At 39.7% G+C, this 27,140-nt stretch overlaps 1 protein-coding gene across 1 annotated transcript in view; it reads left to right on the forward strand.

Annotated features, from left to right (window-relative positions):
* Positions 1-27,140, forward strand: part of ptpn4a (protein tyrosine phosphatase non-receptor type 4a) — an 88,862-nt gene that overhangs the window by 37,922 nt on the left and 23,800 nt on the right. The window contains exons 3-11 of the mRNA XM_042494228.1: positions 8,465-8,572; positions 9,565-9,607; positions 10,323-10,401; positions 12,659-12,703; positions 14,005-14,057; positions 18,634-18,754; positions 19,204-19,291; positions 21,264-21,352; positions 26,168-26,231. Of these exons, the coding sequence (XP_042350162.1) occupies positions 8,465-8,572; positions 9,565-9,607; positions 10,323-10,401; positions 12,659-12,703; positions 14,005-14,057; positions 18,634-18,754; positions 19,204-19,291; positions 21,264-21,352; positions 26,168-26,231 (690 nt within the window). The remainder of the gene's footprint in view (positions 1-8,464; positions 8,573-9,564; positions 9,608-10,322; positions 10,402-12,658; positions 12,704-14,004; positions 14,058-18,633; positions 18,755-19,203; positions 19,292-21,263; positions 21,353-26,167; positions 26,232-27,140) is intronic.

The following is a 27,140-nucleotide window of genomic DNA, read 5'->3' on the forward strand; positions in this document are numbered from 1 at the left end:
CACATTACGACTTCAGAGTGGTTGAATAATAACATCATTTTTTATTTCGTTGTGAGAGAGAAGCCGAGGACGGGATGCAAAATGCGTTGCAGTTTATACATATTTCTCATACAATAGCTTGTAGCTGGTATGTCTTTCACTTCCTCTCTGTGCTTTTCTTTTCATTCTGCAGTTCTCACCTAGACGAACAAGATACAAAGTCTGTGTATGACCTGTGTATATGAAACAATTTTGAAAGAATTCATGGCAATTCAACAGAAAGTCCAGTGAATTTTTATTTGCTTCATACATCATGATGCATAACCAGGATTAAAATGTTCGCAAGGATGTCACTTTCGGTTAACCTTGTTTTGTTGTTAGCCAGACACCCATTAGTTAGTAATTACCTGGGTAATTTGAAAAAAAAAAGCAGTAGTATAGCAGCAGTAAAAGAATGTGAAATACAAGAGGTGCTGTCATTTTAGGACTTTCATGTTCATCTTTATACACAGTCTATGGTTCCCCAAAGTGTGGCTTTTCAATCTCGATCGCCCCCTGGTGTCTGTCTGCAGTATAGGCCATAAAGCCCGCCCCTCCATGTTAATAAATGGACATAGATCAAACTAACAACTCAAAGTACACGCCAAGTAAAGTTTTCCTAAGATGGTTTCTGTCACTGGAGGTAGTTCTCATCATCCTGATGTTTGTTTAGGTGATCGTTTTTATGATAATCTGTTTTAATGAGTTATTCAGTTCTACAAAAAGGAGATTTTTCTGCCATGATTGACAGCTGCAACAGCCAATCCCTGCACTCATATTGGTTAGATGAGGGCAGAATCCAGCTCACAATGACGTCACCAGAGCAAGATGGCAGAGGTCGTATCCGGCATATTTGAGTTTTACTCAAGCTTAGCGGGGGGTAAGTGGGGGTGCGTTGTCCATCTTTATATACTGTCTGTGTGCACAATATTAAGCAATGTTGGCTAGCTAGCCAGTGTAGCATGAATACCTTTTTAGCTATGTTTTGGAACTTAGCAGCAGTAGTACTACCACTAAACCGAAGTGTAGCAAAATGAACTTACAGACAGACATGCGTAACCGATCAAAAATATTCTCTCTGGTGAACTGATTAATGGTTAACCGTTGACATTCCTCATTTTAGCCATAGATGTACCATAATATTGGCATACATGGTATAATTTTAATTCCACAACAAAAGAGACTTGTTGATCACTAAAGTTAGGTGGGGAAAAAAGTGAATCGATACCAGTATCAGTTATCGGCTATATGATTTGTTATGTATCGGCATGTTGGGTAACGGCAAAAAAATCCAATATTGTGCATCCCTGTTACACAGCTTCTTTTATAGAATCTCTCCTCTCCATCTTCCTTCTTTACATCTCTCACTGCACAGCTCTCTCCCTCTCTGCTTCCTGCTCCAGACCCTCTCCCCCCTCCCCGCCCCTCGCTGAATGAATGACTCGGTCTCTGTCAGTCTCTCTGTCAGTGTCATTGATCAGACCCCTGCAGCAGCAGTAACTTCCTGGAAAGACAAGCCATCCTGAGAGCAACAATACTTCTATTGATCCTCTCCCCGGCCGACTGGCCTTGATTCTAGCCGAGAGTGAAAATCCAGAAGCAGTCACTTATTGTCATGGGAACCACGGCACTCGTGGTGCACGAGGGGGTTGGGGTCGGGTGCACACGAAGGCTTGTTGTACGGATGATCTTATAGATGGGAAGTCTGCGGCTGACGCCGTACTGGATCTGGTACAGCTCGAAAGCTTGATAGATGACAAGAATTTAAAAAAAGCCCTGCCCACTATTGACCCACCTCTCTGCAGATACAAAAGCAGGGTCAGAAGCAGGATTTATTCAGAGTAAAGTGACATGCAGCAGTAACCATAGCAACCACTACACACCATGTAAACATTTGGCTGTCTGCAGGAGCTGTTTAGTAGAAGCACCTCTTAATAATGAGCAAGAGCAACAAGAGGCAAAGCATAAATAATGCTGCAAAAACAGCTGCAGTATACTGCTGAATGAGACTGAAATACAAACACAAGTTATGTGATTTGAAACCCTTTAGAGCAATAGTTTTTTTCTCAACCAAACTTGCTAGTAACTCTGTACTTAATTTCAACTGACAGCTTTGACTTCTTACTTTTTTTAAGATACCTTACTTTTAGGAATACAGTCATGTGACGCCTTGTTCAACACAACAAGACATAAACAGATATGTTTCCACTCCATGTATTACTTTTCCTTTAGCCGACCAATGACCCATAATGCCACACACTTTTTCCTTTAGTAGCATGGGAGACGCTCCAACAGTTAGCGTGTCATCTCTGTGACTGGCTGAATTTAAACTATAGACTACAGCTGTACCCTGTGTGTTTTGGTGAAAATATTTCATTTTAATTATGTGTTGGACTTTGTGTGAAAACTGCTCAGCATATTTGTGTTTATGTTGTGGGATGGGTGTGTCTGTGTGAGCTTTTGGCTCGCTTTGCTTCGCCTTTTTCCAGAATGAGTATTAAGTGCAGCTGGAAGCATCTCTCATGTGGGGCAGTTTGTGCTTTCATGGGTGATGTAGTACAATATCAGATGGTTAGATACAGCAAGCATCAGTATCTCCTCCACGCATACTTTTTTTTGCTATTGTTTGAGGCTTCGACTGAGCCGGACAAAGTTCACCAAAGTAGAACTCCACTAGTCAAAGATGTGAATTTAAGATGGAGTGCAAAAAAAAAAAAAAAGTCCAGATATACTAATAAGCGACGACAACATTCAGGAAGCCTGTTGAGCTTTGAGCAAGCCTAAGAAATGGCTTTCTGTTGGTCTAAAAAGAAGTTGTGTAAAGCGTCGCAAAACTAGAGCCAGAGCGAGCCCCTTTTATGCTCAGAAGTCCCAAATAAAAAGGAGATAAAAAAGAAAAAGAAAACTGAATTTAGCTCCATAACAGCTTTAACACATAACCCTGTGTGTGACACAAGTGATGTATCTTTACTCCACAGGCTCAAAGAACGCAGCATAACTTTAGCAAATGTTTGAATCGTGTTTGTATGGATGTTATTTGTGGATTCCTATGAAGTATTTAAATGTGTCAGTGTTCCTGTTGAAATCACCGTTTTCGACAGAATTGTGTCTTAATGACTGAGGTAGATGTGAAAGACTCCTCCTTTCACGTAGTCCTCTTCCTGTCTGGACAAGCTGCCTCACGCATTCCTGAATTACCATCATTGTTTCACACAAACACGTACACGCAGCACATTCAGCTGTTTCCCGTGGACGGAAAGTCATAAAGGACGGGAAATAAATGTGTCACACGTTGCCTCTTGTGTTAACTTGTCATAAAAACGCAGTGGGCTTTCCCTCTGAGTGCCACTTTGGATTTCATGTCCAGTGTGATTGATGTTTTGGGCTCTTTTCCTCCTCTAACACTTTAAATAAACCCTCAGGGTGAAAAAACTTATCAGAGCATCTCTCTCCCGTTCCCGCTCTCGCTCTCGCTCCCGCTCTCTCTCGGCCAGTCTCTTGTGCTCTGATTGCGCTCCATCACCACTTCTCTCCTCGCTCTCACGCACACAGACACTATTTCAGTCAGTGGTGCTGCTGGACTGATGAAGATCAACACAAAGAGCGTTTGTCTCGCACAACCGCATCGTCAATCACTCCTTTTCTCTTTTCCCCTGCTCGCTCTCTCTTCTCCTCTCTCTCTGTGTCTCTGTGACTCTCTGTCTTCCTCTCACCATCTCTCAGTCGTCTGTTGTCCTCCCCAGCTCTCTCTCTTTATTTTTCATTGTTGCTCCCTCCTTTCATGTGTGTGCTATCTTTGAGACTCTTTTCTCACTGAGCAGTGAACTGTCCACAGTATGGCCGCTGTAATTTGTTGTGTAAAAGTACAGAGAGTGTGTGAAAAGTGTGTGTGGATGTGCTGTGTACATGTTCAGTTTAACAATGCATTGCTGTTTTGCACATTTGGCTCGCATGCTTTTAGAATACCAGAAGAGGCCAGTGCACATATATATATACACACACACACACACACACACACACACACACAGACAGAGTGGTGATGGGTTTCCTGGGAGCTCAGTGTAAGAAGTGCACAGAGGGCTCCCACATCCAGCATGAAAAGCTGCTTCATACAAAGGGGAAGCAGTGGACGCAGGCACGCATGCACGCACGCACGCACGCACGCACGCACGCACGCACGCACGCACACACGCACATGTCTATGAATAGCATTATATGGATAAACATCATATTAGGCGCTTGCCTGTTTTTTCACTTCCTCACTTTGTCTGTTTGACCCCATTCTGCAGAATTGGTCAGCCGGATGAATCATTTCACTTTTCGGTCATTTTGTTAATCCAGCAGCCTGTAAATGACGTAGCCAGCCTGCCTTTGTTTTAACTTGAATACACACTTTTCGTTGTCTGAAATCTTATCTCTTGGTTGGTTGGATTTACTCCATTTTTTAAAGCGAGTGCACCAAGTAAATATTCTAAAACAGCAAGATCACTGGAATATTGAATGACAGATCTCATTAAGCTCAAATTTGAATTTTGTTTTTTGGCTTTGCCTCCAACTAGTTAAGAACAAAGCAGCTACAATTCTTACTTCTCTGAACAGATGATATCACATCACTCCAATTCTTGCTTTTCTCTGTATCTAGAGTTAATTGTAAGATTTCACTGATCGCTTTTAAAGCTCGTCTGGGTTTTGCCCCAAGCTACTTAGCAGAAATGTTGACCCCTTTTTAGCCAGTTCACAGCCTTAAATCTTCAGGTGGGGCCCCTCTGGCCGTTCCAAAGTGGAGACTTAAATCTAAAGGTGACCCTGCTTTTGCCATCAGGGCCCCTTGGTTTTGAAACGACCTGCCTGAGGAGATAAGGCTCGCACAATCAGTGATTTCTTTTAAATCACTTCTTAAAGTCCACTTTCATGGACTTGCATTGATGTGATGTCGTCTTTCTATTCATTTGATTCCTTTTTTTATTCTTTTAAATGTGTGTTTTTATATTGCCTTTTTGCGTCCTGCATTTTGCTTTTTTAAATTTGTCCTCTTTTTTGAACTGTATTAGATCTCTATTGTAGTTTTGTCTTACTTACGTTTTGATTTGACTGTTTATCTCTCTGTTGTTATATTCCCATGTGAGCACCCCATTCCTGCTTTTGATTTGCTTGTTACAGCACTTTCTAAACACACAAAGATGCTACATAAATCACATCATTTTTTATTAGAGATGCACAATGGATGGATTTTTTGGTATTTGATATGCCACTCATTCAGCTGATTACCAGCATCCACTTTTCTTACCCACCTTATTTTAATCTCTTGTGTAGTGGAATTAACATCATAGTATGCATACTCTTATCATGATGGCCCAACAGAAGATGAAAACATGAAATGCAATGCTTTTTAGTGTATATAATATTCATGCATTGTGAAAAATAAGAAAAATACTTCAGCTTAGGGCCAAGGTTTTTACATGTTGGCTTCAAAAAAAAAAAAAAAAAAAAAAGTTTTGTTATATTTGCAGAAATCGGCATGTTGGTCGATTCCAGTATTTTATTGTAAAGCCAATATCTGCAGATACAGATGATGTGCTGATACTTTTATGCATCCCTATTTTCTCTTAACAACAGCACAACAAATCAACATCATTTTCAGATTCAACCAACTTAGCCTGTCCCGAAAGACTGCAGGAAAGTGACTCTGTTGTCCCTTTAATTAGATTTACTAAAAAGTATTTTGCCAACACTTCTAAAAATTCAGTACTATGAGATCTTTTTACAGTTTTAATATATTTTTTTGTCATTTACACGTCAGTCAAAAGGTGGGAAAGTGAGCAAGAAGGGAGGAAGCAGCGCAGAGGGCATCAGGGTGACTCACTCATAACGAGGTTTTGACAGCAGTAGATTGCTAACACACACGCACACACACACGCATACGCAGAGCGCCAAAACACTGCCGGTGATCCTAGAGGGCTGCCATGTCAACATGTCAACTGTCAGCTATCATTCCTTTCGTTCCCCACACACATTCACACACACTCTTTACTCACACATGCTGGGCTGCAAAAGTGTGTCACCAGGGTAAAGGGGAGAGGTGGACGAGAGCTCTGTGTGTTTGTGTGTGTGTGTGTGTGTGTGTGTCTGCTCTCCCATGGGAGCTCTGATGGAGTTACACACTCACACTCTCTCCCTTTCTCAAAGTAGCAGCAGGATCAGGTGTGAATTTCTGCTCCACTTGTGGTCCCACAGTTTATCCTCTCGCCCGTCCTACTCTCTCATGAAACGATGTGATATTAATGATCTGTTTCATAAATGATTCCTCGACCCTTTTTTCCAGCCGTCCATCCCTCTCTCTCCCTTGTTCCACTTTTTCTTGTTATTCTCAGCGGCTTCAGGAAATTCCTTTTTTTACAACCTCTGTTTTTTTTTTTTGTAAAGCCACTCTTCTCACTGTTATTATGACCTACTGGTTCCGTTGGAGTGATACCACAACAATCCATTTGTCTTGAGAGTGAAAAAAAGGGTCTGACACCTAAAATGTATGTTTTATTATCAGTCATTATAGCGTTAGGCTGCTCACCCACTTAAATGAGAGGAAAATATTTTCCTTTTAAAGCATACAAACATTCCTTTTGCTTCCTATTTGATGATTGCAAGGGGTTGTTATTGTATAAACACTCTTAGTCTGTCAAGTACACACTGCACTAAACAGCACTGAGCACTTCCTGTCCAAAACCTTTGAAAGCAGAACTTAAAGATTTCAAGTTACTTAAGCATGTTGAAGCCCATGGTCACTGATTTACTTGAATTTAATTACCCTCTCTGAACTCTGTCTCCAGCTCGAAATGTTCCTCTTTCCACTTCTCTTCTTTTATGCAAGCCTGACCACAGACAGACGGTGGTTTCAGTGTTCTCCTCTTACCACGGTGCTCTGGTTTTTCTTTTTTAGAGCCAAGTGTTCCTCAATAGTACACTTCTGACTGTTTTGTATCTGCTGCTTTCTAAACTCACTGCAGTTTTCATCAAACAGTTTCCCACACAGCATGTCTACATTTATTGATCCATTTCTAGTTAGTTAAAGGAAGAAAAAAAATGTTGTGTAAATGTAACAATGAATCTTCAATTCTGAGCTTTTTCATACAGCTGGCACATTCCTGTGTGCAAGTAATTTTGCATGATGGGAAAACATAGTATTGCAATTGACACATAAATCACTGTATTATGATTGCATTTCTATGTGTGAATGTATTATGTTCATGATCAAATACTAACCCAACAAGCCAAGTCCCCAAATGTTACTGTTTTTTTAAGACAGTTGGTGAGTGTGGGAAGTAAAATAACAAACGTGTCTATGGCTATACATGCATTGCGATTCTAGACACCTCTGTATGTACGCTTATGCCTCCCCGTTCGAAGGCATTAATTTTTACAATTTATCCGTCAATTTGTGCCCTTCTCATAAACATGATATCTCTAGATTACTTTTAGGAAATTTCTTCAAATTTGGCACAAACGTCTACTTGGACACAAGAATAAACTGTTCAAACTTTGGCAGTCAAAGGTCAAGGTCACCATAACCTTGAGTCTGTCTCATTCTTGTGAATGTGGTATCTCAAGAACACCTCAAGGGAATTTCTCCAAATTTGGCACAAACATCCACTTGGACTCAAGGATAAACTTATTGAATTTTGGTAGTTGTAGGTCAAAGGTCAAGGTCAATGCGACCATGACTTTCTCATTCTTGTGATCACAATATCTCAAGAACAACTTCAGCAAAAAAAAAAAAAAATCAAATTTGGCAAAAACATCTACTTGGACTCAAGAATAAAGTGATTAGAATTTGGTGGTCAAAGGTCAAGGTCACCATAACCATGTGGGTCAAAGATGTGTTTGAAGCATCCATGTTTACACAGACGTGTGTAAACTGTATATGCAACTTGACTGGTTCGTGGAGTCATACAACCATTAAGAAGTAATTCTTGTTTATGTAAAATTGTCATGCTAATGATGTCTTATATGTCTTTTTTAAGGCTGTGTACCTTTATTATATTGTTCGACAGATGTCAGATGGCGTTACACGGTCACTGAACAAACCGTGTAGTGAAATGGATAAATATATGACTATTGCCCAGAGGCACGCACCAACTTAATTCCGTACACATGTGGTTAGAGAAATATTAAATAAGGCCTCACATGGATGAATCTCACATGAATCTTATCTAGGTGAAATATTTCTATCGCAATGTGAGGACTTAAATTATTTAGATGTATAAGGAGGGGAAAGGGGAGTAAGGAGGGAGTTTCAGATTCAAGCTCCAATCTAAAGTAAAGCACAGGAAAATCAGTTCCCCCTTCTTGTTTCCTCTTTGACCTTTTGGAGAGAAGTGTAGGAGCAATGACGTGAGGACGTGATTCAGAAAAATGATGAATTCTAACTTGTGTGTTTTCTGCTCTTCTGTAGAAGTCGGACCATGGCCAGGTGTTGCTGGATGCTGTCTTTAAGCACCTGGAGCTGACTGAGAGAGACTACTTTGGCCTGCACTTGGCTGATGACTCCTTAGATGCGCCGGTCAGTATGATGGAGTGTGTGTGTGTGTGTGTGTGTGTGTGTGTGTATGTGTGTGTGTATGGAAACATTGACTTCAAACCTTTGTTGTGTGTATGTGAGAATACATGTGTTTACCCACAAGAGGACTCTAGAGATGCTCTGCATTTTGATCAGTCTCATAAAATCAAAATAGGGCTGGGCAATATATTGATATCATGATATAAGCTCAGTATTGGCATGTGTTTGTTTGTTTCCATATGTTTAACACAAGGTATTGGCCATGTTATTATTGGAATGACTATGTAAACAGAAGGTGCTTATGTGTAATGCCACATAAATGTACATAAAACTGCCCAATTTTGTTTTAAATACAATATCTACAGACAAAAAAAAGACAGGTTTAGCTTTTCACTTTTCATTTTTAAGATATTGATTTGCCATCGATTCAATGGCACAGTTTATTTGACTGAACACTTCCAACAACAGTTAACTCCAGAGCGTTGCAAGTCCAAAAAAAAAAAAAACTACATAGTTTACATACAAGGTCCACATCCCTATATGCAAGGTGTGCTATCATGCTGATTTGATCACCTTCTAAATGTCTAGCTGACCAATCAGAATGCTTTGTTGTTAAATATATCCACATAACTGATGATTATTCATCAAAAAAACTCAGTGTGTTAATATTTTATGAAAGCACTTACATGAACTTTGTATTATAACCACAATATCAATATTGAGGTATTTGGTCAAAAATATCTTGATATTTGACTTTTTTTTTCCATATCGCCCAGCCCTAAATCAAATACATTATGACTGTGTGAAAAGCTTTCTAGAAACTGTAATTTACTGCATGTCAGTGTGTATAGTATATTGATGTGTGTTTATATCGCTGTGATGAGAGTATTTCTGTCAGGTGTGCATGTGTATGTGTGAGACCAGTGGTGAATAATTTAGGTTGTGTAACCACGCTGTGGAAGGTGTCTAAGTGTCTCTCAATCAATATTTTACAGCGCTGGCTCGACCCCAACAAGCCCGTCAGGAAACAGTTAAAAAGTAGGTGAAATCCACAACATACCACCTTAAACAGCAAGTCCAGGTCATTTCAGGAATCCACAGAAAGTCCTAAAGCTGAGACAGTTCACTCAAGTCCAACATGAAGGCTTGAATTTTATATTTTACCATCCGTTTGAAGCAGTAGTGTGCAGTGTAACCCCACTGAAGGTTAAAAATCCACACTCCACCTCAAGCGAAAGTCTCCTGTCCACACTGTGATTTAAAATTCTGAGTTTGCCGTAAGCAATGATTAAACTTCACTTCAACTCTGCTCTTTTTTTGATAATGAGTAATAGAATTTGTAACATGTAGAACAATTAAGAAGTAGCCCTAGTGAGAAATGCGCTCCTCCTCAAGCAATGATTGAACTGTGTTTCAACTCTGGTTTTACGCTGACTGATTGGTTCACCGAGGAATAACCACAGGATTTTGTGTTTTACACAGCACTTTGACTGATTTGTTTGTGGGAATGTAGGGTTGCTTATTTTACGCTTTGAGTCGTTTGTTGCGCTTGTTTATATCCTGTTAAGAGCTGAAAAAAAAAAAAAAATAAGTGTGGAACCTTTTCAGGCAGCTTCTGTACGACACTCTGCATAGCTGCACATATACAAATCCAGTCTTACAGTATAAAAGCTCAAATTGTACTTCCAGTTTGTTTCATCACACAGACCTTTTATGTCATGTTTTCCCCTCTAACTGTTTGTCGTTTTTCCAGGAGGCTCTCCCCATAACTTGAGCTTCAGAGTCAAATTCTTTGTAACAGACCCCGGTAAACTTCAGGAAGAATACACACGGTAAGAGAAAAAAAGAGTCTTGTGTGCTGATTATCATCCACTTAAACACACAATATCATCTGATTGAAAGGTGTGATTTTGGAAAGGTGTACTTCTTTTCATCCATTGTTATCAAAACAGCAACACTAGTCCTGTGTATCGTACATGATCAGACCCACTTTGGTGATATTCCCCACAAAAACTGTGTTTACACTGATTTATGCAGTTTGTGGTCTGAATTACATTAATGCAGTTCAGTCATCATATTTATGTTGTTTCATTCAGAAAAAGAGGGGGGTGATCTTGGTTAGGTTTATGTCTCTATTTTCATACTGGCTGGTTTTTGTTTCTCGAGGTGATCTGATTGCTGGGAGGAAGCCGTCGTAGGAGGGAGTGGGGAGATTACGTCAAAGCGCGCCAGAATAGATAACTTGGTCTCACTGTCAAAAATAACAGCAAAAAAAAAATCTTGTATTTGGGGATATTATGCACTGACATGTTGATTATGAAGGTGCAGTTGTCAATTTCAAGTATGTTTTGGATTTCTAATCTAAGAGTCAGTCATGAAGTTACTTGTTATCTAAATGTAATTATTTTAAACTCTTATTGGGTAAATAAACACATTTCTACTACACATTCTACTGTAAGATTTTATTACCTTAGAAAAACATCTTAGTAGCACTGGATATTTATTTTAGTATTTAGAATTTTAGCATATTTTAGCAGTTTATACACAGCATTTTATAAGTTAATATTTCCGATAGAATTTAATTTAATTTAAAACTTCACCGTACTTTCCATTGGCATGAGGGTGATTAGATAATGATGAACAAATTTTCATTTTTGAGTGAACTATCCCTTTAATTTGGATCAAAGACTTTGAATAATCATTTTGAGCAAAGGTCAGCATCTGAAAGCTTTGAAATAATGAAACCTTTAAGATTTCTGCAAGCAATTAAGTTAAAAGTGAAGTGACTAAACATTTTAGGCTATAACAGTATGAACATTTTATTTAAAATATGTAAAAAAAAGTCTTATTAATCGCAGTGTGTCCTGTATTAAAACGGCGGCTCCCTTTTAATAGTCTTGTTTGTCTGTGCTTGGTGAGACAATAGCATAGCATCATATTCCGGTTATCTTTAACATCACAATCCGAATCATATTCATAACACTGATGACTCCTATGGAGCTTAGAGCAAAGTTTTGGTGAGCAGGCATGTGAAGATGAGGGGAGTCAGATTGATGGAAAAGAGACAGCAAACTGGTTTTTAATTCACTAATCACTCTAGCTGACACAGTGAGGTGCATATTCTAGATTATTTTTCCTGACATTGTAGTTCTGATAGTCAGTTAAAATTGCCGTAATATAGGTGAGGCAAAATCATTTTTAAGCAGATTTATAAGCAGATTAAACTGTCGGCTACCTGTTATGTAAGGAAACAATTGGTGCCATAACTAAGAATTTAGTTGAGTTGAATTGAACAGATTTATTGAGATTAGTTTAATCACACAGCTGCAAGAAAGAACATATTTCATTAGACTGTATGAAAAGTAAATGTATTTCCTCTCTGGATTTTAAGTAAACAAGGTAACGATATAAAACTGGTTTTAGGTAAATACCTGTTGGGATCTGATCATTGCGAGTGAATTTCCAGCACAAGAGCTTCGCTCCCTCACTGATGCGTGCTCATTAGAGAAAATAAGAAACCCTAATGTTCTGTAGCAGAGCCATAATTTGGACTCCAACCCACAGTTCTGCAAACATACGGTCTCCAACAGTGCGTTCTACATAAACAACATGCAGAGGAGGCGTCACAGAGCCGTGTCGCCTTTTTCCCACCTGGTGTTTATTTCAGCCTCTCAGCCACGGCCTCCCTCCCTGAGCCTTAATATCAACACTTTTTTTATACAGCTTGTAACAGTGAGCCGGCTCTGGTGTACTGTACACTCATGTCACAACCAAAACGTACTCCTGACAGCTTTGTTGGACGATGTTTTGACAGCAGCGGTGCAGTTACACGGCAACACTTGGTTAAACAACACTGATACCAAGAGCTTGGATGATGAATGGCTCCTTCAAGTATTGTTATTGCAAATGAGCTTTATTGTACTACTAATTAAACAAAGGCTTGTGCTGTAGGGTGTCCGTTCATTTTACATAACCATCAGAAGTGTCACTGTGGTACTGTGACCACAGGGCGTCTGTTGGATGCTTGTCTTTACATCATATTGTTCTGTACTGATCTGTATCCTAATGCAGTGTTTTGTCTCCTCTTAGGTACCAATATTATCTTCAGATCAAGCAGGATATATTAACTGGAAGGTGAGTATGTTGTTCTTTGTGTACCAGATGTTACTGTTTAGGCTGAGTAGACAGTCCTGCCTCCACACCTCAAGTTTTCAAAAATGTAACTATTTCAGTATTCATTAATGTGGGACTTTAATTTGGGCAACTCTCCATAATGTGTAAAATGCTTAATTTTGAGTCTGTATGTAGTCAGATATGTCCTTAAAGAAGAACTTCACCATTTAAAAGATGGTCTTTTCATAAAACTAGGTAATGGAAAGACTAAAATACTGGGTAAACAAAAAAATGGTGCTACATGACCAGAGAAAACAGAGAAAAGGGACTGTGGCATTTGCTTTTGCTCAAAAGGTCAAAAACCTACAACTACCATAATGCACTATGTTGCACCAGAGTAATAAACGCTCCTGCTGGTGGGTGATGTAATGTGAACTTGTCTGTTTGACACTATGGGGAACGGCTGGTAAGACACAATTTTGTTTTACAGTCGAACAGTGAGCTGAAACATGTTTCCGAAAACATTTGAGGTGAGAAAAAGGCAACGCGGTAACAGAATCTTGGTTTATATTTGATCAGCGCTTCTTAGTTTTAACGTTCGATATCAGTTTGACCTCTCTGTAACACCTTATTTTAAAAAGCAGACACAGTCACGTGTATCCTGGGCCGTTTCAATTTACTTACAATAAAGTTAGCTGGTTTGACTACAAAGATGAGACTGATGGCCGGCTTGACTGCAGTCTTCCACATTGCAAGTTCCCATGTTGCCTGGGCAGTCCTGATGTCTCTGCATCACTTGAGTTGATGGTGTTTTTGTCTTTCAAAGAACTTCAATAAAATGTGTCTTGCTACATCTATAACTAATAATGCACTGTCTTCGAAAGATAAACAACCATGAAAAGATAAACAACCTTTTTACATGGAAATAGCACAACAACATTCAGAAACACAATACTAATTATTATTTAGGGCCATTATTTCAACCTTAAATGTCAACTTTATTCATTAATATTTCTATATTTATTTATTGCAGACAAATGAAATTGAAACCAATAATTCCTTGTCTGTCGGGCAGAGCAGGGGCTTGTATAGGCAGGCTGGAACACGCTGCATGCGCACACGCTCATGGGACAGATGTACAAACAAACTCAACACGCTCATTAGTATTTTTGTCTCTTTTTGTTTCTGAAAAAAAGAGTAATGGATGTTGATGTTTTCTTACATGTCTGAATTATTGTAATAACCAAAGATGAGTAATCTCACCTATGTGAACTGGTGTTAAATATCTGTATTTCTGTCTGTTTTGTGTGTGTTCCTTCCAGATTGCCCTGTCCACACAACACAGCCGCACTGCTGGCGTCCTATTCTGTTCAATGTAAGTAGCAAGTGCTCCCTGGACGCATCCACTCTATATAACGACGGAAAAGGCAATTCATTAGGCCTCCCTTTAGCTGCACACACTGTTAAATGTAATGACTGTGGTTGCCTCAGTGCATTTATAGCTGCTGCTCTGAAGCCATTATGATTCAATTAAGCTGTGTGGTGATATTTGATATTATTGGCAGTGATATGAATATTCAATGTGATTGTGGTTTATTTACAGTTGGGACTGGTAAAAAAAAACAAAAATCTTTTTATTGTCCAAATATGGCACAGTGGCAAATGGAAATGTGCTGTTGCGATTTAGTGTGCGGGTTAAAGGCTGACTGGGCCCCTCTGTCATCAGAATAATAACTCGTGACACACTGGTCTGTCTGTCTGTGCCACTCGCTCTTTCTCTTTTACTGCTGCTCATTGTATTCACGCCGCCTGTTTGTTTCTTTCTTTTATCTCTGTTTAGTCTGTCTCATCCCTCTCTGCTTATCCCTTTTTTTCACACTCACAACCTCCCCCCCTCCACTCCACCTCTGGCTTATTTTGTGGGGAATTTGCACTGCTACAGTATATAGGTCAGAGAGGAGATTTGGCCCGAGACTACCAACATCATGACACTACTGCTTTTACACACACACACACACACACACACGCACGGTAGCTAGATCCATGTTGTCACTCCTCTCAGTGCCAGCCCAGATTATGAAGATAAATGTTTGCTTTTGGTAAAAACAGCTTGAAGCAGTTGCTATGCTGCTAATTCAGTTAGCCTGACCCAAGTGCCAGCACTGATCATTCTGAATCCCACACCAAAGCTTGTACTCTCAAAATCCCACCCAGTAGACCTAAATTCTCGTTTAAAACTGGACAAATGGTGTTGGAAACCCCTTCCTTAGAAAAAAAGGCATCCTGTTTAAAAAAAAGATTTAAAAAAATTGGAACTATGCTTGGGGAGTATGTCATATTTTATACCTTCATACCTTCTTGAGATGGTACCAGGGTATACAATATATGATGGTATAAGTGTGCGGAGCTACTTTCTTTCAGCTTTTCAGACTAATAAATACACAAAAGAAACCCGCAAACAGTTAAAGTAATAGTCTTACACCTTTTTTCCTGATTAAACAGAGAAATACAGCTGTACACCTTTTGAATTCAACTTTCTCTCGGTCATGGAAGACTGACAAGGCTAAATTGCCTCATTAACTCACTATAAAACACACTTCATTCAACTTAACAGAAACAGAAAAAAAAGTCACCAAACCATCTTGGTTACCCTTGCTAGTAATGTAGTTAGTAACTCCACTGATCCAGCAATCACCAGCTCAGGTCTGGTCGAAGTAAATCCTTAATTTATAATTCATTTTTTATCTGCCTTTGCTGGCCGCTGGCTGTTTACAGTCCTTTGACGTATCCCTCCACCACTAATACTACTTTTACGTCTCCACTTTTGGCCATGCCGAGTTAAACTATGGGGCCCAGATCCCGCCAAACTGCGCCGGAGATGGACCTTCTCCAGAGTAGGTCAGAAAGTACAAACACCCGCCCTGTGTGTTGTGAGACTCAACTCACGTCTGCCAGTACAGGAGAGAAAGAGACAGGATGGCGTTTTGTAAAGTCTCTGTGTGTTCAGCTCTCAGTACTTTTGTAGCTTCTAACTAGAAACCAGAGACTGCGATCTGGTGATGCGAGATGCCACCCAATACCACCCCAGGTTTTTTGAAATAACACATTTTCATTTGGTCATTTTAAAGTAAATCTATTGCATGTAGAAGTGTTTCCTTTGCTAATGTATTCCAATTGACAGTGGCTGATATTGTGGGAGGAAACATACAGTCAGCTTTTCTGTCAAACGTTAATAAAGCGATGGCACACACGCATGCATACACACTCTGCCCAAATTACCCACAATGCATGTAAATCCATCATCACAAATGGAGAGTTGAATGTCTTGTTTGTGCTTTGTCGGTCAATAGCATCATTATAAGGAGCCTGAGCTCCAGCCAGTATGGATTTCACATCAATAGATGAATATATAAAGAGAGATCAGGTTGTCAGCTGGTCTTTGAGCTTCATTGGCCTCAGCACTGAAGCTTGTTAAAGTAATAACTGCAGCATAAAGTCAAACCAACATTAGCCTACTGTTCTAAAACGTAAGCTATCGACTATACATATATTTCTCCCTGGAGCCGCGTGCACATCAATAAGCGGGTGAGCTTGAATTGATTGGTTGGTCAATATGCTTAGGCTACCGGCTAGCAAGGTTAGTCCAGGGACTACTTGAGTGAATTGATGCTTTTGAGCTTCAACTGCTTGCTGGTGAGCTAATGGCTTTGGGGATTCACTTTGAGCGCCATCTCCCTTAGGCCTCTGAGAGCGAATCGAGATCTGGGAATCATTTCACTCTTTATCTTTTCGCCTGTAATCTACAATCACTCCCTTCTTCACCTTTGAGTGAAAAAAACAGCTGTCTTTTTTTCACCCCACTTTCTTATTGTTATTTTGACATTTAAAGGTATCCGGCCATGGCTATATTAACCCTTTTAAATCTGAAAAAAGTGCTTGATTTCTTTAAAAAACATGAAGAGAAGGCAATGGGCAACTCAGAGAAATGAGCAATGACAAGAAATTGGCAAAAAGTTTAAAGAAATTTACCTTAAATTATTATTATTTTTTTAAAAAAGAAGGAAATACCTGATGAAGTCCTAAAATAAAGCCAAAATTGATAAATATTAATAATAAATAGATATTTATCTAACCTGAAATTGAGGAGTATAATACTCATATATAAAACTTAATAAAACTTATTTTCAGGTCAGTTCCTTTGTTACCTCTTACTAGTTCCTTATTGCCTTTTTCCCACATTTTTTGAAAAAATAAAAATAAACAAAAAAATGTGCATGTTTCAAAGGTTTCAATGCTTGTATAAGTCATCTAAAGGCAGCAAAAAAATGGATGTAAATCCAGGTTTTAAAGGGTTAAATATCCTACATACATTACCTACATTTATTAGAAAATAGCCAAAATGCAGTTGTAAATACCTAACTGAGCTATGCTTCCCATTTAGTTTTTGACACGTTCTGTTCACACACAGTCCTACCATATCTTCAGGCTCTGGTAAAAATGTCGTGTGTGGGGGCGTCTGGTGGCTCAGTGGATAGAGTGGCGCCCCATACGCAGAGGATGTATCCTCACCGCAGCGGCTGGGGGTTCGACTCCAGCCTCAGCCCTTTTTTCCATGCCCCCCCCCCCCCCCCCCTCTCTCTCTCCCCCCCTGTAACGCTCACACTGTCCTGTCACACAAAGGCAATGAAAGCCCAAAAAAAATAATCAAAAAAAAAAAAAGATGTCATGTGTTGGACAGGCTTGGTATGTGTTCACACACTGAGGGAGCAGGTCTGTTAAAGGTCCACTGTGTAGCCTTTAGAGGCATCTAGCTGTGAGGTTGCACATTGCAACCAGCTGAAACTTTTCCCATGTGCCAAACGAGAAGGAGAACTACAGTGGCTAATGCGAAAAAAAGGAAATGACCATTTTCAGAGCCACTGTTTAACACTTGCACACATGTTCACACTCAAAAATAATGTGATTTTATTCCTCTGGTGCTTTTAGTAGTTATGAACTTTCTTAAGAGGAGAGGATTGTCAGAGGCTGTGAGAAATTTGCAGCAAAGGTGTGAAGATTCATTAGTTGTTGTCATTGTGACTGTTTCAATGCCTACCTGTGAAAACAAACATGCTACAAAGTAAATAAGATGTCGGAAAGATTGAAAGGTGTGAGATAATGACTGGCTGAGAAAGTGCAGAAAAAGAAGGTCAGTTAACACGTGAAAATTGAACTGAAGGCCTGACAGAAGAGTTGCTGTATGTCAGCTGGTTTGGTGTTCTGTCTGTCAATAATGAGCAGAAGCATACAAATGCTCATGTCCTAAAGAAGTTTGGTGAATAAAGTGAAGATGGTTATGACCAGTGTTGGCTAAATGTTTTTTTTTAATTGGCAATATTGAAAATGAAAAACATGTTTTTGTAGATGTTAATAATTACATGCTTCTCATGGCCAGTGCCAAGAAGATTTCATTTCACATTTTTGTATTTTAAAAAGAAGTCATTTGTGCACACCTGAGGTCGAAAGAAATTAGATGTAGTAAGAAATGTTTTTTGGCAGCTCACAAACCACCTTCAAACGACTTTGTACAGCCACCTACTGTATCGGAGTGTGAAAGTAGAAAATGTGAAGCCAATGAAAGCAGTCTGTCTTTGTAGTATCTGCGCTACTTATCAGCTGTAATTTCATTATTGTAATAATACATGATTATGTACATTCCCAGGTATCACCTGGGAATTTATTGGCCAGATATATATTGTGCATCCCTAATATAAACTTAAAAAAAATCATGTAGGTAATATTTTCATCCAATTTAAGGGATGGCAAAGGAATAATTACAGAGCGTACCTGTGCACATTGAGTGTAGACCTCTCCATCATCCTTGTTGTCGTCTCATTATCTGCGCCTTCCTTCTTCTCTGTGTGCGTCGGTGCGTTGACATGACATCAATCTCTCTCTTTCTCTCTGTGCAGCTGAGCTGGGGGACTACAGTGAAACGGAGCATACAGCAGGCTATCTGTCGGAGTACTGCTTCATGCCCAACCCTCCACAAGACTTCCATAAAGAGGTCGCCAAACATCACCAGCAGCACAGGTACACTCAGATACACAAACACAAGCGGCTGTGATCGCACACACATTCAAATGCAAAGGAATATGGCGTATACCAGCGTACATGCACTTGGAAAATTGCTCAAAAACAAATGTCAGGCCTTGAAAAGTAACTATATCCAAATTAAGTGGCTGTTTATCTTTTAAATTGAGAAATAGGTTAGAAAACTCACCATTCCACACACTTAAAGGTGTGCTTACTCATACACAGCAATGACTTGTATGCCACAGTTTATCTGCTGTTTCTTTATTCATATCTCATTTCTTTTATTTCCTTTTTGTTCCCTTCCCTTTCTCTCTCCTTCTCCATACGTCTCATTAACACATACTTTCTTTCTCTCCCTACCCTGTCATCACCACTCCCTTTGCTCCCACACACTACCTCCCATCCCCATCTGTCTTTGTACCCATCCCCGTCTCGCTCTCTCTCAGCGGTCTATCTCCTGCCCAGTCAGAGTTTAATTATCTGAACACAGCACGCGCGCTGGAGCTCTACGGGGTAGAGCTGCACTATGCAAGGGTAAGTAAGGTTTTGTTCTGTGACTGCTGTGTGTTTTGGTATGTGCGTTAAGGATTGCTGTATATTCAGTTTGTTTGTTTCTGTGTTGCTGTTTGTCTGGTGCCACATAGATATGTCAGTATATCTGTGATCTCACTCCGGTCTTCCCTCTCCTCCCTCTCTCTGAACAGTACGAGAAAACTGAGTCTTTATCCACATTTTACCAGTGGTATCAGAATTTATATAATAAAATCTGCACCCCGCACGGTTGATTCAACGCTGATTTCTTTCCTTGGCAGCTGAGGAGGAATGAGAACAGGTTGGAGGAGCTGCAGTGTGTACAGTTGATGCTGATGCCCACATCCTGCAGAAATGCTACACATTGGCATTCAGCTCGCACTGAGATGGCAAAACATAGTAGCAGAGAAGCCAAGTCAACATTTAGATTGATTTCTTTCATATATAGTATTTCTATTAGATAGTTGTGTGGAAAACAATTCTCAAATATCAATTTTTACCTGTCTAATCTGCACTAAAGTAAATACAGTAAAAGCTGATTCGTCACCTCAGCTGCTGAAGAGATGGGGACTAACTTGGTTTCAAATTTAAACATGCATGATTGAGAGTTGTCTGCAAACTTACTGACAGTGAACCTGCTCACATGTCATAAGGTGATTTATTTTATGGTCAGCAAATGATTAAAGAAAAGTTATTTGATGCAGATTATTTTGAGAACACGATCTAATAAGCATAGCTTGCATCATTTTGTAGAGGAATAGCCATGCTTCAATGTGTCTGCGCTGGTGATAGTCAATGCTGGAGCTAATACATGTGTTTGTAAGTCCACTTGGACTCAGACATGGACTCATTAGAATAACATGGTCATAGGTCAGAGGTCAAGGTTACAGTGACCTCATCTGTCTCATTTTAGTGATTGCTCTATCTCAAGATAGTCTGAAGGGATTTTTTTTTTTTTTTCAATTTTAGCACAAACGTTCACTCGTACTCAAATATGACCTTATGACAAATGTCTAATGGAATATAATGATAATGTGATGACTCATAACTCAATAGCAAAAGGGAGACATTTGGTCAGACACTGAATTGGTAATCTTGAGTGGCCACCTTGAAACTGTGCTAATTTTTAAGGTGTTCTAGGGGGTGAGGGGGGATGTGTGTGACGCGTCCATGTTTTCACAAACATGGATGTAAAATATGAGTCCAACTTGACTGGTATGCGGAGGCAGACAACTACGAGGCGGTCTTTCTAGATATGTAACAATCTGTTCAACAGGAATAAAAGGGTCACACATTTCTGAGCAACATTTTTCTGAACCTTAATATAGAATCAAAATTTCAAAATGTTCAGCAATGCAATAATCAAGTAAGAAACATGTAAGCCATTAACGGAGTCAGTAGTTAGAACCCATCATTATAAAAAAAATATGTCAGTCTGCAGCTGTTAACAGTCTCCAGACTGACCTTCCAGTTTAGGCTATTTCTGATTAGTGATCAAAACTTTAAGAAAATCGATTTTGTTGTACTCATAAAACAGCACAAGACCAACATGTGTCAGTGCTCTGTTATCATCAGTATCACATTGCACATGCAGGATGTCCAGTGCAGTAGTGTATAATATTACAATTCAAAATTAGATAATCAATTTGGACCAAACATGTTGGAAGGTCTTCTCTAATGTACTGCAGATGTTTATTTCACCCGAACCTGATCCTATGCTGTTTTTGTCCCACACAAACTCCTATTTCCTTCTGTGTGGGTTTCTCTCATTATCCTCCACTCTTAGTTTGAGGCAGGTGGATCCATCGGCTGGTCTGTTTTCAGCAACTGCTACTTGTTTTGTAGCAGTGAGGAAGCCTCTCATTTTGTGTTTTGCCCCTGTTGTGTTTCTGCTCGGCTCTGCTTCACTACACACACGCACACGCACACGCAAATACATACATACTCCTTCACACACTTCTTCTCCTCTCTTCAGGACCAGAGCAACACAGAGATTCTTCTTGGGGTGATGTCTGCCGGCATTGTTATTTACAAGAACAGGGTACGGATCAACTATTTCCCATGGTGAGTGAATCACACACACACACACACACACACACACACACACACACACACACAACATCTAATTGTACATGTCATTAAGTGTGCATATCCACAACTGGAATGTTGCTGCAAGAGTTACCCACAGCTGCATTTTGAATCTAGTAAGACAACATAAAGAGGTAAGAATGAAAAAAATAGGAAAAATAGATCCAAACAAGTGGACAAAAGGAAGTTTTGTGATGGGATTTGCATGCTGTTTTAATGAGAGGACACTTTCAAAGATCACTTCAAGGTTGTAAATGTGTGGAGAGGGAGACGGCAGAAGTTGTGGGCGGTTTTGTTGGGAACTTTGGGACCAGTGATGATCATATCAAATTTGTCACAGTCCTCTATTAGAAATGTTTGCTTGTATCCATGATTTAATTTTAGCGAGGCAGTTGGTCAGGCTGGAGTGAGTTTGAGTGCAGATGGATTTTGTGGATATGTAATCATTGGCGCAGCAGTGGAAATGGAGACTGTGAAAAAATGAAATCACGGATGGGGAGCAGGTAGAGGATAAATAGGAGGGGACCAAGTAGTGAACCCTGTGATACGCTTTGGAACTTAAGAGCAGTGGGAGAGTTTTTAAAGGGTATTTTTCAACCTGGATGCTATTTTCAAATGTTTTTGTGTCTCAATGACTAATGGTGACAACAAGTTATGAAATTGGTCGAGAGAGAAGTCTTCAGCAGAAGTCTTCAGCAGCTGCGGCAAAACAGGCTACAATGTAATGCCCATGGGCAATTGTGCTTTTATTTGTTCTAAAGGTGCTCGTTTTTGCCACTGACAGACTCAGTTTTTCATTAGAAGTGTTTGACAACATTACAGGAAGGATCTCTCAGAGAAATTAAATATTTTTCTTAAGGTGACTTATTTTAGGAAAAACGTTGGTGGAAATTTTAAGTTGGCAGACTTCCCCTTAACCAAGACACACACTAACTAACAAACTGGATCAGTGAAAGATAAGAAAAAACTTTTCAGTTTTCAGTAATGCTGTCAGGCACTTATTATAACAATCACAGCCTCTCAGAGGCAAAAACAAGCACTTTTAATGGACATAAATTGATGGTGCACAATTGCCTGTAGGGATTAAATTGTTGCTTGTTTCACTGCTGCAGCTGTAGCACTTTCTCAACACTGGACCAGCTCTAAAAATGGTCTCCGTTGGTCCTGTAGACTCAAAAACAAGGAAAAGCAGTAGGGTACCCCTTGAAGCTAGAGATTCCAATCATCAGTCAGAGACCCTCAGTCGACTGAGATTGTTTCAAGTTGAGCAGTCACTTTTATCTGAGCAGTGTATTTCTGGGGACATTTTGGTCCCCAGATTTTGCTGCGGAGTAAGTGCTCTTGATTTTCATGCTACTCTTTGGTAGAGGGAGCTGTGGACCTGCAGCGGCACAGAGGAGGAGAGGGGGGAGAGACCTCTACTTAGAAGTTATGAATTCACAGCCCACAGCAACTTAATACGATGCAGTCTCTGGCCTTTGTTTGATATCTAGTGTTGGCAAACATAATGCTGCACATTACGATCCGTCATCAGCGTGTTTACTATATTACATGAATGCCACTATCACACTGAGCATTCTGCTGTGCCCATTCAAACTTTAAAGCTGTGTGTGGAAAATTTAAAAAAAATCATTGAATATTACTATTGAACAGCAAAATCTGATTCATCTTGCATAATTCTGAGTCAGGTACAGCCCTAGAAAATAGGGTCTGAATTTCCCTTTATGCTTAATCATGTTTTTAATACAAAATTCCATCCATGGTTTAAGTTTGGTAGCAAATAAGCAGACTCCTCTGTGTGCTGGGTCTATTTTAGTAGGTTAAATTTTAGACAGAAAGGGATTAAACCATAAACATGCATGCTTTTTGAACAAGCATGTAACTCTGTGTGAGACTTTAAGCTGGTGATCAGAAGCTTCAGTTGCACTTGCTTGAAGCCAAAATCAAGGTAGCTAAAAACCAACAGTGAAGCTACTCTGCGGCCAACAGCAGAAAACCTGGCAGCTCTCAGGTGTGAATGAGTCGATCTGTGGATGAAAAACAGAGAAGTGCTTGATAAAAGAACAAGCTCTGTCCATTGATATTTTCATGCTGAAATCACAGTCACTATTAGCTGCTCCCCTGGAACAGTTGAATCTTTGCCGCCTTTATTTCTGTGGTCTGAGCAGTAATTGTTGACAAGACTAAAGAGCCCAATTCCCCTGATCTGAGGAATCAAACTGTGGATGTTCTTGACAAAAACCCTCCTCTCTGTCCATCAACCAGCTGCCAGCTCCACTTGAACCACCTCCAGGAACCCTTTTTGCAGAGAAATGTGCAGCGTAATATTTTGGTAACCTCTCACATAGTCATTATTGACATGGCATATTAACGTTTAAGCTTTAGTTGATCTTTTCTAGAATTATGCAGATGATTCCACCAGATTTTTTACGGGGAGGGCTTCGCTTTAAACTAGGTTTCCTGGAAATATTATAAGCATCAAATCTGCTCGCTCTCCTTTTCTCTTTGTCCTCTTTTCACCTCTCTCTGTCTAATTCACTTACTCTCATCGCTCTTTATGTCTCCTGCTCTCGTTTGCTCTCCAAAGCATTGATTCTTGGAAATCTCCCATCCTCTGCTGCTGCACTGTGGGAGGCTAAATGTTAATGGGTGCCGGGGGTGGGATAGTAACTACTCAAATCCCTGTAACTCCGGAAGATAATTCACTCGTGTGTAGGCTTAACACACACACACACACACACACACCCTGACCAAATGCACATAGCAGCTGGTGTGTATTCGTGGTGTGTATGTGTGTGTGTATGTGTTTAAACATCAGTGAATGTCTGACAGCAGTAAAATGTTTGTGATGAGATGAGTTTGATGTGTAGGGTTTGTTTTGTTTTACCTACATTGTTGGGACTAATAGTAATACATTTGGGGACTCGGCTCACATTCGGGGACAAAAAGCCATGACATTTTTTAGGGTAAAGACTTGACTTTTGGTTAGTGAATGTAAATCAATGCAAAGTCCTCCTAAGTAGAGAAAAAAACTGTTTTGTGTGCGTGTGTGGCTGCAAATCCAGTCAGTTGAGCTACATTTAGACCAACAGCGGTGTCCCCAACAGCTGTCCACTGCCATGTGTGAGAAAGAGAGAGACACAAGAGTCAACAGCGCCTCTCAGCCCTCTGTTAGCTGTTTTTTTTCTCTCTGTTTTTTCTCCTTATCCTCTCTTAAACAAAGGCTCACTGTTTCTACTGCTTAATTCCCATCACTTTCCACTGTGTCTCTACTCTCTTCTCGTCATTGTTCCTCTCTCCTGATGATAAATTGAAATGTAAGATACAGTAAGGACGGGTCAAGAAAGAGAAAAGGGACATTTAGATTTTTGCCTATTTCCTATTTCTGTTCACAGCAGCCTGACAAATGAGCCACACTTAGCTGGGGCATGACTCACACTCTGCCCAAGCATGTGTGTGTGACTGTGTTTGTCCATGCAAGAGTGTGTGAGTAAGTATGTAAAATATATTTAGCAGGGAGCGATGAGTCACAGCAGCAACAGAGCTCTAGGAAGGGATTATGTTACTCTGCTGCTGCTCATCAGCAGACCTCTTACTGTGGCCGCGCGTGTGTGGTCTTCTGATTCCAATATTATTTTATATCGTTTCTGCCTCTTTGGACGCATGACTACATAATACAGAGACTGATGAAAGAAGATAGTTGAACCTTCAGGAGACTCCATTGTGGTCATACTCTTCCCATCCAGATATGGAAAGAGGAGTGGGTCAGAGGTTAAATGAACAGTTGGGATGTGACCTGTGGGCTAGCTTAGTTGATGAACCAGCGATTCATTGAGAAGTGTGCTTATTGTTTATATAAATAGATACTGAAAGTGAGGTTTGGACATGTGTCTGTTGTGGCTGCCAGATATGAATGTGTTAACTCACCTGTAGCGCTAGCAAGTGTGTCTGAGTATGGCTTGGCTTAACCCTTTGACACATGGAGTAACATCACTTTTCTCACGTGACCTTCAGACGCCTAGTATGTATAAGGCATCAGTAAGTATTTATAACTTAGAATCCTGAATTTATTTCTTTAAAACTAATTTTCAGGTAATTTTCTTGAACTTTTTACTGATTTCTTGCAAATTTTGGGGTCATTTCTTCTTTATTCGATATTGAAGTAATGATCCACCTTACTCTGCTTTACTTTGACTCTGATTGGCTGGTAGGGAGAGTAGGGTGGGACATTGTTAGCTGTCATTGCCATCAGGAGGAGCGACTTTGTTCTTACACAATGACATTAAAAAGTAGTGGTCATGATGTAAAACATCAGTGCAATCTAGTCCAATCCAAATTCATTTGTAAAGTGTACAAATGAAAACAACAACAGCTGACCATTTCTGACTGTTTCATACAATCAAAAAAAAAATCAAAACTATAAAAAACAACACAGGAAAATAATGATAATAAATAACTGGTATAAGCCTGCTTGACTCAGTCAAATATTAGAATTAGATTTTGTTTAGTAAGTGTATTTTTGAATGGCTATGGAAATGCCTGTACTTTAAAGTTCAAAATTGTAAGTGCTGTTTGATTTTATTCTGTTTTAGCAGAATAACATTATATTACTATGGTATATATTGTTACACTGGTTTGTATTGGGCTAAGCTGATTGGAGCAAGCACACAATGACTGACCTTAAATAAAAGTAACACATTTCAACAACAGTGTCTCAGTACAGTTGATGGGCTTATTAGCTGTGGGGAAACTAACCTTTTGTGTCTTTTTGGTTTTTTTTCCTGCTTCCAGGTTGAAAATAGTGAAAATCTCCTTCAAGTGCAAACAGTTCTTCATCCAGCTAAGAAGAGAGGCGGTAGGTGTACATACACACACACACACATACACACACACTTCTTTGCCACTATTTCCCTCTGCAACGGTGTCTTTTGAACAGATGAAGGAGTTTACCTTCTGTGTGTGGGTCCCTTTTTTCTGTACATACCGACTGTATGAATGTGTCTATATACTGTAGATGTTAGCCGAGCGGTACATACTGTATGTGTGTGCAATCAGTGACAGATTAACCCCCTGCTGGCTGTGCCCTAGTTGACTCTGCTCTAATCCCCAACTGTGTCTCGCATCCCTTGTTTGACACGTAGATCTCTTTTCATTCTCAGTGTTACAGGCAATTGTTTGGACAGCTGATCTGTCATTGTCATGTTCAACTTGATGAATATTTCCACCGCAAATATTTGCTTCATCATGATAAATCTGTCTCACAATACCATTACATTTAAAGTGTTTTGGGTTTTTTTATGTAAAAAAGTGAGTTATTGTTAAAACTGAAATAATACCGTTTTGTTATTCTAGTTTTTGTCTCACACTCCTCCCTCAATGCATCTAGCTGCACTGGCTTTGAATATCCATATATATTTGTATCTGCACACAACCTCATTTCGCCTGTTATATTAACTTCCTATTGAAATAAATGGCATAAACGTCATCCACAGTAGTTTAACTCTGTAGTTCTCAACCATGGGTACTTGTACCTCACAGGGTCCCTCTGCAGTTACAGGGGTTAAACGAAAGGAGTAGCTTATCTAACGAGAAGTTACAATTTGATTAAGTAGTAACCCCATGTATTGACTCAAATTAAACACCTGGGCACACTGAAAGGTAATGGATAAATATTTGAAATACTGTAGATAGCAAAATGTAATGGATAAACAGCTGATACAGTTAACGTTAGCTTAAAGTAACGCACAGCCATTTAAAAGGGTTA

The sequence above is a fragment of the Plectropomus leopardus genome, chromosome 10 (assembly GCF_008729295.1).
Source record: "Plectropomus leopardus isolate mb chromosome 10, YSFRI_Pleo_2.0, whole genome shotgun sequence".
In the NCBI taxonomy this organism is placed as follows: Eukaryota; Metazoa; Chordata; class Actinopteri; order Perciformes; family Serranidae; genus Plectropomus; species Plectropomus leopardus.